Source organism: Xiphias gladius, chromosome 14 (assembly GCF_016859285.1).
Source record: "Xiphias gladius isolate SHS-SW01 ecotype Sanya breed wild chromosome 14, ASM1685928v1, whole genome shotgun sequence".
Taxonomy (NCBI): domain Eukaryota; kingdom Metazoa; phylum Chordata; class Actinopteri; order Istiophoriformes; family Xiphiidae; genus Xiphias; species Xiphias gladius.
This window is the reverse complement of record NC_053413.1, coordinates 19806572-19818619: the sequence shown is the minus strand read 5'-3', so window position 1 is coordinate 19818619 and position 12048 is coordinate 19806572. Positions and strand designations below refer to the sequence as shown.

The following is a 12048-nucleotide window of genomic DNA, read 5'->3' as shown; positions in this document are numbered from 1 at the left end:
AACAGGGATGCACACAGACATGTCCCCTCCTTCCCATCTCCTACTTTTACAGTGTATTGGTAATTGGTTTGTGTGAGGGCCCGCTCTTTGTAGTTTTACAGGTAAACTTTAAAGAGGCCCCCATTAGTTGCATTAACTCCACCGGTCTTGTTTTCAAAGCCTAACCAGGCGTGTATTGGGCTGGGATGGGGGCCTGGAAGAGCAGGAGGAGGAGGAATGGGGTGGGGGCGTTTAATATGCAGGATGGAGCCTGTGCCGGGGCGCCAGAGCCCCAGCACCTGCCGTGTTTCACCCAGGGGCTTATTAGCAGGTCAGCGTTTTCCCTGATGTTGAGGGAAAGCTCAACATCTGGTTCTAGTCAACTAACGTCCCTGCTGCTGCTAATGTGGCTGCTGTTTGTGTTTTACAGAGTTTCTGGGGGCGGTTCCAGTGGAGCAGCACAAGGAGGAGGAGGGTGAGGACCAACGATGTGGCCTTGTAGTCATTTAAGCCATGGACATTTAAAAGAAGATATATGCAGCAAATCTGCATCATCCAACTTTCTTTTATTCAGCAAATAAGGACACCATTCATTTCATGCTTACAGATGGTGGTCACAATAACACACCCTTACGATCTGGTGAAATCCAATCTAGAGCTGAAACACTAAGCTGACAGAAAATTAATCTTGTTGTGTAAGTAATTTTACATAACACAAATTTAGTGGTTCCAGTCTCTCAGATGTGAAGATTTCCTACTTTTAGGTTTTTTGTTCAGGTTGGAGGACTTGTTTTTTTGCAGCCCTAATCCCATCCAATAACCCTGCCAGAAATACCTTTTTGAAAGTTATAATTTTCAGTTTTTGTTGCCACCGTCCCAGAGAACTCAGCTCTGTTTAAATTTCTGAGGCTGTAGTTAGTGATGTGGTTGTATGGGGCTGCTTTATATGAATTCTAAGTTGTTCCTGGGGAGATAAAATAACAGGAGAACCAAACAACATTAAGTAGTCCATCTTATTTAAATCAAATACCAAAGAACATCTTGTACATCTTATCCACAAACAAAACTCATCCAGTTACAAAGAGAACAGAACAAACATTTTTAAACACACAAACAAAGAAAACATAAATCTATGTATTCGCATTAGATGATAAGACTGATACCAACCGTGTGGCTGCATAGTAAATATAAAACTACAGCCAGCAGTTGGTGAGCTTAGCTAAACTCAAAGACTGGAAATAGGGGAACACAGACTCAAGCTATTACAGCAAAACCTGCCATAAAAAGGCAAATTAACCCTTTTACAATTTGTTTTTCATACAGATTAAACAAAGAAGATATAACATGTTTATTAGTGATCAATAGAGGTGCTGGTAGGCGAACTTTGTTACCTCTGGACAGAGCCAGGCCAGCTGTTTCCCTCTGTTTATGCTAAGCTAAAGTAACCCCCTGCTGGCTCCAGCTACATAATTACCTTTAAGATATGAGATTTGAATCAATAGGCAAGAAAGCCCGTAACACTCTCTTGTCTGTGCCTATAAATAGTGAACTAAGATCACTGTGAGGACATAACAGTACATGTTTCTTTCTCACATCTTCTACACTCACTGAGAGGAGTATGAATTCTGGCACCAGCACACTTAATTTAGTTCACCTTCTCCCTCTCTTTTCTCCCGTCAGTGACTGCAGTGTCTGACGATGTGAAAGCCGAGGCCATGGCCAACCTGAACAAACTTGTCCGCAACAGAAGGAACGTCCCCGTCTTGGCTCTGCCCCAGTTAAAACGCCTGCCGGACTTCTGGGGATGGTACAAGTACTTCATGGACAGCCACAACCAGGAGGGAGTGAGTGGAGTTTGTTTCACATTAATTATTCAGTTTCTCACAGTCAGGATTATGAAACAATTTCTTCTTTTAAAACTGAGGCAAAAATTCACAACATTAGTTTGCATTTACAGAGAGTTACTCTGAACATTTAATGCTGGAAAAAGACAGATTTAAACAGCTTTTTGATACAGATTTAACAGTTTCCTTTTTTTTCATAGCAATAATTCTTTATTGCTCAGACCATGCTTATATAAACATATTGATGTGCCATTATCCTCTTAAAATGCTGAGATACCTTATAATGCAGCCCATGATCCAGCGTTTATTCGTAGAACCAGTCAGAGGTCATTGGTTTAAGAGTCAGGCTATATGGTTTGAGTAATAAGACAGTGAGCTTGAATTCTTTTAGTTTAATTATTTGTTTTATTCTCTGTTTTGCTCTCAGTGGCATGTGAATCATTTTAGACCAGAGAAGATTTGTTAATTGTCTCTTTTTCATCCTGCTCTTTAGGTTGAAGATCTGGATCGTCTGTACATGGCCTACCTGCAGAACAAGCATAGGGCAGAGGAGGGGCCCACCTTCAACCACTACCTCAAGCACCTCAGCGAAATCTACAAAGCCTGTGCTGATTCTGATGATCCAGAGTGCATTGCAGAGTCCACCAGCAAGCCAAAGGCTGCAGTGGTGATGCCCGCCCCCATCAAGTCTGCTGCCGTCAGGATGTGCAACCCCTACATTGACCCCTACTGCCTCTTCCCCCTCCTCCCCAAGGCTGCTGCCCCAGAGCCTGAGCCAGCCCCAGCCAAGGTACCAGCTCCCATCCTCACCCCGCTGCTGCCCATGCCCATGAAGAGCCCCACTGGCTTCTACTACTATGCCCCCGTCCTGGAGCCCTTCCTGAGTGCCGAGCAGAAGGCTGAGCTGCTGAGGATCTGCAACGCTGAAGATGTAGAGTGCCTGCAGTACCACCTGAGGGCGGCTTATGGCTACCGCCCAGCTCCTGGCCCAGCACCATCCTATTCTGCCCTCAAGTGTGACCCCAAGGACCCCTACTGCAAGCCAATCCTGGTCCAGAAGGCCCTCACTGGCTTCTACCACCTGCTCTACCCCACCTGTGACCCAGCAGTCGATCCTCTGTGTGTGACCAATGTCGCTGCTCCTGCTCCCCTCGCTGCTGAGGAGGCTCCTAAAGAGCAACAGTGCAACCCTCTGTTTGATGCTGGCTGCAACCCCCTGACTGCCACCAAGCTGTCTGGCCTCACCAAGCCAGTCCTGGAGTACTCCCCCAAGGATGAGCCTGCACCTCCTGCTGCTCCTCTGTCCTGTGACCCTCGCTATGATCCATTCTGCATACTGGCAGCCGCCGCTGCCCTGCGCAAGCCCCCCCCGCAGATCCCCGAGCACCAGGTCTGAATTTGAAGTCCTGCTACTAGGATGAAATAGTTCAATGTTTTGACTAACTTAGTGTAATCTTGCTTGTCGAATGGTTCTATTAATTGTCTCCTTCTTTTTATTTGGTTTATTAAATGATATGGTGAAATGAAATGGGTGTTTCATAATGCTTTCCCTTGCCATCTTCGATCTGCTTTTCATCTGTTTTGAACCAAAAACACAAATCAATCGATCAATCAACCAGGTCCGCTACAAGCTCGGCGTCCTCGGCAAGACCAAGGAGGGCCACGACTGCTATGTGCACTATGACAAAGACTGCACCCCGGTGAAGTCTGGCCCTGAGGCCAAGGCTGACATCAAGGCCCCAGCCAAGCCCTTCTGCCATCCATTCGACCCCAACTGCGGCAAATTTGCATCACCGTCTGGCGCTGAGGCCCTGAAGCCCGGCACGGATGGCATAATCCTGCCTGACCCCAACTGCGACCCAGAGTATGACTACAACTGCCGCCTGCGTCGTGCTGAGCCCGCTGCTGCTGCTGATGAGCCCGCCGCTGCTGAGGAGAAAGCCGCTGATGAACCCGCCAAGCAGGCTGCGGTCCCACACTCTGCAGTACCACGCTTTGATGACTTCCTCAGGGGCATCATGAGTCAGTACAAGTAGATTTCAGATATAACATGATAACAGAATCAACAGCCTCTGTTAGATAATAATGGAAAATGGGGCTAACTCATAGTCCCTAAGTTTGATGGACTTCATGTACTGAAATCCTCTACAATTCATCAACTCAATACAAAACTATCAAATCAATCTGAAAATACTGCAGCTTTTACATAGTGAATCTGATTTTCCCACATAATCTGAAGGTTTCTTAATTTTGTCCCCCCTTTTTAAAAAGGGGGGACAAAAGAGGACAAAGCAACATAGGACCTTATGTGAAAGTTGTGGATTTAATACTTTGTGTATGTATGTTTGTAGAAAAGAGTCGTATGTATAGATGTGTGATAGAGTAGGGGTAGTTTGATCATGTGTCAGCGGGCAAGAATTTCTCTCTGTTGTACATTCTCTGTTTCCATTTGAGTAATCCTGAGTGTATTTAATGTCGTTTTCCACAGTTTTCTGTAACTCTCAACCTCATAATGCTTCATCTGTTTAGTTTTTTTGAAGTTCTAAATAAAAAAAAAGATTTGAAAATCTTGTAAATTTTCTTTCCAAAGGTTTAACAATCCACACACTGAGGTCACAGACACATCTGCTTGGCAGCTAAAGAGAGAAAAGTAGAAAACCAAGTGATAATAGCAGCAAAACCCCACTACTTGACTCAGAAGTATACATCAAATATTTTCAATTTTTTCAGAATGTAATAGATGGAGCCTATTCTTTAAATGCACACAGCCTTTCAGGACAGCAATCCCCAGCTTTTGCAGTTAACACACAGCATGTAGTTGAGCCTCAGTGTGCCAGCTGGCAAGCTGCACCACTTTATGCTCCACCATTATGGAAATAGCTTTGGTTGCTATATCTTCCCATGTTATATTCACCAAAATATGCGTTTTGCATGATAATACCTCACAATGCAAAACCCCTGATGAATTAAAGATGCATTTATGCAAATATTTTAGGGTAAAAACAATATCTTTTTTTTTTGTCTTTATTTAACCGAGATAGTCAAGATAAAAACAGGAAATGCAGGGAGAGACGACAACATGCAGCATGGGTCCCCTGCTGGAGTCGCACCACGGATGTTATATGGTGTGCTACTCAAGTACTGGTTGCCCCAAATATTTTTCTACCTAACATTGTTACATATGATAAAGGTTAACTTAAAGGGTCAAACCACAAGAACCCTGATATCTAGCCACATAGTCAAATTTGGTTTATTTTGCAGAGGTTTTGAGCTCTTTGCTACAAGTACTCTCGTACAATGGAGGTAGATGGAACTTCATTTCAGACTACATTTGGAAAACCCAGTGGCATCTTGTCTTTTCAGCAACAGTCTCAGTTGTCCACATTTTCTTTAGTTTATCAATGGTATGAAGAAAGCTTCAGTTATCATTACACACTCGAACAATAAGTAATCCAAAACAGTGTTGTCACCCCCCACCCAGACCTGAGCCCAACCAACGCTCACACACCTGTTTGTGTAATTTGTGACTTGTATCCATTCCTTGAGATTTGAAATAAACCGCTAACCTTAACTAGAAACCAAGTCCAATCCTAAAAATAAATGGCTGTCCAGATTTTCTGAGGTGAGCCCCTACAATGTGCTGTGTGAAGTGGTGTTTGTCTCCATGATATTGAAACTAGAGAAGCCGGCGGTACGCGCAGTGCTGAATGAGCAGAACGATAAATATTTGTATGTCACAGTTCGGTGTAACAGATACATAGTGAGCTAGTGCAGTTCAAGTCCTTGCTGAGGCTGAATCACCAGCCGTTTCCCGGCTGATTACAACAAAAGCTGAGCCACAAATTCAGTTTGGTTGATGAATGAAGGTATTTTTACAGTGTAGACTGTATTTATATATGAAGTACTTAATGTCAAACTGTGCTATTTTCTCTTCCAAAGCTGAAACGTCCTATTTTAGAAATGCTTATAACTGCAGATTTGGGCTACAAGGGGCTCCAGGTCTGCTTTACGATGGTGAACTTTTGAGCAGCTCCAGCACACGGCAGTCGCCTCAAGGAGACAAACACGTACTGCTGGTGCCGCTAGTAGCCCAGTAATGACTACCTCAACACAAGATGTACGCAAGAAAAGCCCCATGAAAGTCTGTTCCTAACTGTAGCTGTTTAGACATGTGCTTTGTTCTCCGGCTGTACTCGAGTCAAAACTGTCTGAGGCGACACAAAGTCAGGGTTGTCGACTGCCTCAGCGCACTTTACACTGATGGCTCTGGTGTGCTCAAAGGTTCTCAGTTGCTTAAATTTAGTTTTAAAAATGAAGCACGGGAGGCTTATATCCTTTTGTGGTGCAAGTCCTTCAATTTATGAGAGTTTTTATCAGTTGCTTTGGTACAAAACTCGTCATTTATTAAACCACTGTGTGAAATTCTCCAGTCCATGTATTTCTTTAAGTGCAAATATCCTCAACTGACCTAGTGATTCACTGAGTTAAGATTCAGTTACAGTAGTAACATGTGCTTCCTCAGATTGCAGTGCAGTTTATCACGGGTTGTTACAGTACATTTAGCTTACTGGTGCCACTCACGTACTCCAGCACTGCGTGTACTGCAAAATGCCAAAAGTGTGTTTTGAGGACAAATATCAGATGAAAACTGCAGTGACCTGATAGACAGGAATGTTGGCCACTGGGGATTTACATATAGTTTTTCACGTCTAAAAAGTTTCTGATTTGCATGGATTTGTTACACTGTGTTTTTAATGTACTTTCATTTTTGTATCTATTATTTTACTGTTAGATATAAAGCATCCACTGCGACTAGACTGTTGAAAACTGATGTTTCAACAGAGGAAATTTGAATTTTTCACTGGGTAAGTCTCTGAAAAATGATATCAAGAAATACAAATTTTGAAGGTCACTTGGGACACAGTTCCTGAGACATTTGACTGTCCTGATTTATGCAATGATAAACGGACATTCGGTCACAAATGAAGTGTTGTACTGCATTATATAAATTTGGTATATGGTGATTTCTTTTAATGTTTTGAGAAGTGTAAAAGTGGTGGTTCTAATGTGGTTATGAGTTACACATTTTTTCATTCATTTGCTTCACTCGAGTCTCAATTCAGTAAATTAATTTCTTGACAATGTCTGTAACCAAGTAAAACTGCATTGGCGATGGGATAAAGTACATCACTGCAGAGCTGATTCCACTTTAGTTTGGAGTGTGATGCTTCCAGCAGGTGGAGCTGGGAAATTGTGAGGCCGTGAGTGGTTCAGCCAGTTCAGGTCTGCAATCTGTATACACCTGCTGTCACAACTGTCCGACTAAATTAATCTACGTCTCCATCAAAGCCTGATTGTCACTGCTGTTTTCATTAAAGTCAAAGTCCAGCTAGACACTGGAGAGAATAGTTGTTTCAGGACAAAACAGTTTACTGTGTAACACACATTCAGTCAGTAACAGTCCCTCTCTTAATTAATCAATCTGTCATATGATGATTGTTTCAGTTTGACAACATCCCCCTTGATACATGCAATAACACATCTTAATCCAAACAGAACAATTTATCAAAAATGAAAGTTTATCTATAGGTGAGATATGTAAAAGTGTCGTTGTTCAAAATTGAATTTCATCAAAGGTCGTCTCGGGGGAGCAGAGATCAAACAGTGTGAGGATGAGAAAGAGAAAATGTTTGGAATCAATTTCACGCCTCTGTGAAGAATAATTGCTGTGGATTTTAAACATTATGATATTAAGATAAGCGTCTCTCAGCTTGTCACACCGGAACAAATTTAGTCTACAGGTTTATCACGGCTGCCTGTTTTGTGTTAATTACTGAATAACTGATGAATTTATCTGCCGTAAAAAACATTTTCTCTCCTGCTCCTGTCTGTGTGCGACATAGATTAGACATCTATCTCTCTATCTATAGATAGAGAGATAGATAGATGGATAGACAGATAGATAGATAGATAGATAGATAGATAGATAGATAGATAGATAGATAAATAGATAGATAGATAGTTCAAGCTTGTAATGAAAAAGAAGAGCATACAGACTCAGAAAAAGAAGGAAAAGGAGAAAAGGAAAACCACTAAATACAGCAGGTGAAAAAATTAATCCATACTAACATTAATAACACACCAAAATAAGAATACATTGAGTTACCTTATAAGTGTGCTAAACTAAAGAGCAAATCTGATGGACGCTGTGAAGCAATGCCATTAAGAGCTACAGTATACACACCAGGATTACCACGATTAGTTGGAACCGTGAGATATGTACTTATTTGCTTTCTTTCTGAGAGTTAGATGTGGCCGGTTAGCTTAGCTTAGCATACCGGAAGACTGGAAAGCCTGGTTTTGTTTAAAAAAAAATCTGCCTACCAGCACCTCTGACGCTCACTAATTAACACATTATATCTTGTTTATTTAGTCTGTATAAAAATGGCACCCAACCTGATTCTCTGGTCTCTGGCCGTCTCCCGTCTCAGGTGATTTTGGTGCCCTAGGTGATTATTTGATAGCTCAGTCCCTGACTAAACTCCAAAATTTACCACAAACTTCAGCACTTTCTGTTATTTTCCTTCAGTCTCACTCCTTGTTCCTCTAGTCTGTATGCTCATGAGCCTTGAAATGAGTGCGAACCTTCACCTTCTTCCTCTGCTGACTTCATGTATGCTTTCACACCAATTCAAAAATTTGTGTGTATTTTTAAACTTTTTAGAGAGCCAGTCTGTTTCCCACTACTTCCAGTTTTTATGCTATGCTTAGCTAATCACCTCCTGGCTCCCTGTTAGCTAATCACCTCCTGGCTCCCTGTTAGCTCCAGTCTAAATGACTGATTTTAACAGGAACCCATGAAGAGGGAGGTAGGAATAATTCAGCCTGTATACAACAAAGGCATACATGACTTTTTCAGAGTCAGACTGGTATAGAAAACCCGTTTTTTAGCAATATTTTTCAGATAGTAGAAGGTGACGCTAGTGATGCTACTAATGTCATTGTAAAAGCTCAAATCAGCGTCCACAAAGACTCATAAGTATAGATAGATAGATAGATTTCTTTCCTAGTTTTGTTTTTACTACTCCAAGCAAATATTGCAGTATTGCTGGAGCCAAATGTACCTATATTCCCCTGATATTCTTTCCTGAATATGCACATCAGAAGATTTATATCCTTATTCAATGGACCTACAAGTATTCATTGTGCATGAAGAGTCCATGGTCTGCTTCTGCTTTGGGGGACATCAGTTTGAAAAAAGAAAACAAAACTCCAGCTGAGGTTTTCTTGTCATAAACAGGTATGTGGTTTGTCCTCAGTCACAGCTCTGCCAAAAACAACCACTCATATCCTAAATCTCTGTCAAAGACTGTCAAAACTAATGAACGCAACATGTATTCGTAACTCATGGGAAATACACTTTTCAGTTGACGAGAAATTAAGTGGTACAGGAATGGATCCCAGAGCTGGAGATGGGTGTGGTTCGCTTTGCTGCCAGCTGGTTGAGGTTGGTGGCCTTCTCTCACTCCACCAATGGACTAGCTGAGTCTGAAGTAGCAATGTGAAGAATGGGATTTAATTTTCCTTGCCTCATCCTCGGTATTGCTTTTCATATGAGTGAGGCAATAAAGTGAAAAGGTACACTATAGCCATAAATTGACGGGGGCTTGTATCATAGCAATCTGTAGGGACCCCTGCACCTGTGATACAGATGATAATTATGTTTTGCGGACTGTGCTCTGCTCTCTGCATTATTTTGCTACTTCAGAGAAATGATGGAAAATGCTAATGATTAGAAGAGTGGGAGACTAAAAGTTGTGTGAGAAAGTGAGGGTGACAGACAAAGAGAGTGAGTCATTTGAAAGGTCAGCACTATAAGCTCTCAGTGTGTTTTCTAATTAAGTCATCTAATAAACTTTTTGCAAATAGATGTGTTTTCTGCTGTAACTGATTTAAAGAAGAGGTTACTTGAGAGTTATCTAGTCTGTGCTGGTTTTTAGTTTGTGTGGGATAATGATTATGTTTCTAATTTATAATTTTATGTGGCAGTAATGGTGGTCGTTTGCTGCAGTGCTGTTAATGAACAAATGGAAGTGAACAAATATAACTGCACCGCTGTTATCACCTTGTTGTTCTATCAACATTCATTGTATCTCAAGTCAGCGGTAGGTCACAGCAAGACCACAAACATGGAGAGAACCCCACTGAGATTGTTAGCTGTTGAACAGTGCTGCTTCTGTTTCCAAAATCTATTTTACTGCATAAACATTCCCTCTAATAAATCTAGCCTTCTATATTTTTTCACAGAAAAAAAGCCTGCAGCTTTGTAGGGTAGTAATTGCACCAAAAACATTTTAGGAGCTTTTACTTCCCCTGCCAAGGCTGTGTGAGCCTGTTTTATTTCTGAATTATAAAACAGAAGTAATTTTGTTGTTTCATCGGATAAATTAAAGTTTTTCTATGCAGTTTGCCATGTTTTAAGGACCAGAGGGAGAGCTCTCAGTGAGTTAAAGACAAGACTGAAACAGTTTGCAGCTACTTTAGCACATTTTGACAGATTTTTGAGTGACTACGGTCTACATCTGAACTTGATTGGCCGGAATCCAGTTCGGGCTGCTGCCGGGAGACCATTGAGAGCCAAAGTCATGGCGTCATTTCTGGACTAGCCTCGTCTCCACTGGCCTCTGTGATTCAATGCAATTTCTCATTCAGCTTCATTCATCAACCTTTCTGAAAAATATTAAGCATCTTCCTGGGTTTTATTTTTGATATTCTAAGACAAATCTGCATCCACCACAGCAGTTTCTCCAAGATATTTATGAGCAAAGAAAAACAGCTCCCATGAAAAAAATACAGATAAGCGCGATTACTTATGTCCTCATGATTTGGTTTTGTCCATATCCATAAAACCCATCAAGGCTCTCTTCTAAAGTCAATTTTTCAACTTTATAGTCATAACCACTGCTGTCTAAAAACATGCTCCTCTGTGTCCTGCTGTTATTACAGACATGTCTGATGATCTTGACTCGGTCATGGGCTCGCCTCTACTCTTTAGTCCACAGTGGCTCGACCTTATGGGAAATGGAATAATTAACAATGCTGGAGCATTTAAAAAAAGTTCCCAAAAAAAAAACAAACTCCTTGTAACATATCAAGCAAGCAACACAAATACTGTTGAGAAAGACTCTGCTCCAAGGCTTTATTTTTAATTATTAGTGCAGCTACAAATGTCAGTGGGATTTTGAAAAAAGTTGATTTATTTCTGGGACAGAACAAGTTCCAGTGTCACTTACTCTCTAAATACATAACATATGAAACAAGAAATCAGACAATCTTCCTCTTACAAATGAAAAGTTGAATTCATAAGCAATAAAACGCCATGTTGTTCTAGTAGTAACACACTCAGGGGTTTTGCTGACACACTCTCATTTGTCAGAGTGTGACAACATTGGTGTATTTTCAGAATGCATGGAGCCATTATGAAGCTTTCATTCTTTGTTAATGATACCTTTCCCATTTTTTCACATTCTAGCTAGCTGGAAACATACTAATGCTAGCTAGCCGCAATTGCCCGCTAAGCTAGCCAGTTGGCTAACTGCTACTGCCGCTAGGAAGGAATTGCAATAATCCAGCCTGCGAGTTTTCAGAGCCAGGCTGGGATCAAAAGTGTCCGACCTTATGTTTCTTCGGTAAAAGGCAACCCTAATGATGCTACTAATGTGACTGCGAGAGCTCAAATTAGCATCCAATATACATCTCTCTCCTATAGATAGACAGAGTCTTCAGTGTCTCTTTGCAATGCTTATCTCTGGAGTTGCCAGACCAGCAGAATTACAAAACGGACGTTGGTTACATCTCCCAACAATCACCCTTTCCTCACGTTAGCCCCCATAAAAAGGAAGATATTGACGGTTGTCAGCTATTTTGATCAATGTTGGCTGGCCACTTCTTTAATTCATCAACCGCATTGCACATGGTCTTTCACACGCAATCTGGCCTTGAATAACAGCGAGCTGCCCTGACAGGCGTTTGTCATCGATCTGTCGCAGCTCGGTGGCTCCGGCAGCAGGGATCAGACCCATGGGTAAACTTGGAGACGCCTGCCGTTCGTCAGCGCTGACTCACACCGAGATGAACAAGGATGGAGGAGGAGGAGGTCGAAAGAGGCGGAGTGGGAACGAGGGAAATCTGCGGTTTCTGTTGAATATTTTACACAAAGACACAG

At 41.8% G+C, this 12048-nt stretch overlaps 1 protein-coding gene across 1 annotated transcript; it reads left to right on the top strand.

The window, feature by feature from the left end:
* Positions 1-243: 243 nt before the first annotated feature.
* and2 (actinodin2) lies at positions 244-3859 on the top strand. Its single transcript, XM_040143769.1, has 5 exons — positions 244-310; positions 410-454; positions 1660-1823; positions 2317-3213; positions 3443-3859. The coding sequence occupies exons 1-5, from the start codon at positions 244-246 to the stop codon at positions 3857-3859; spliced, it is 1590 nt and encodes a 529-aa protein (XP_039999703.1).
* Positions 3860-12048: the final 8189 nt, after the last annotated feature.

Bases quoted from the DNA above. Each gene is read 5' to 3' on its own strand.
- and2 (XM_040143769.1), top strand. From the start codon at position 244: ATGGAGCCTGTGCCGGGGCGCCAGAGCCCCAGCACCTGCCGTGTTTCA. The intron at 311-409 runs GTCAGCGTTTTC...TGTGTTTTACAG, and splicing joins ACCCAGGGGCTTATTAGCAG to AGTTTCTGGGGGCGGTTCCA. The intron at 1,824-2,316 runs GTGAGTGGAGTT...CCTGCTCTTTAG, and splicing joins ACAGCCACAACCAGGAGGGA to GTTGAAGATCTGGATCGTCT.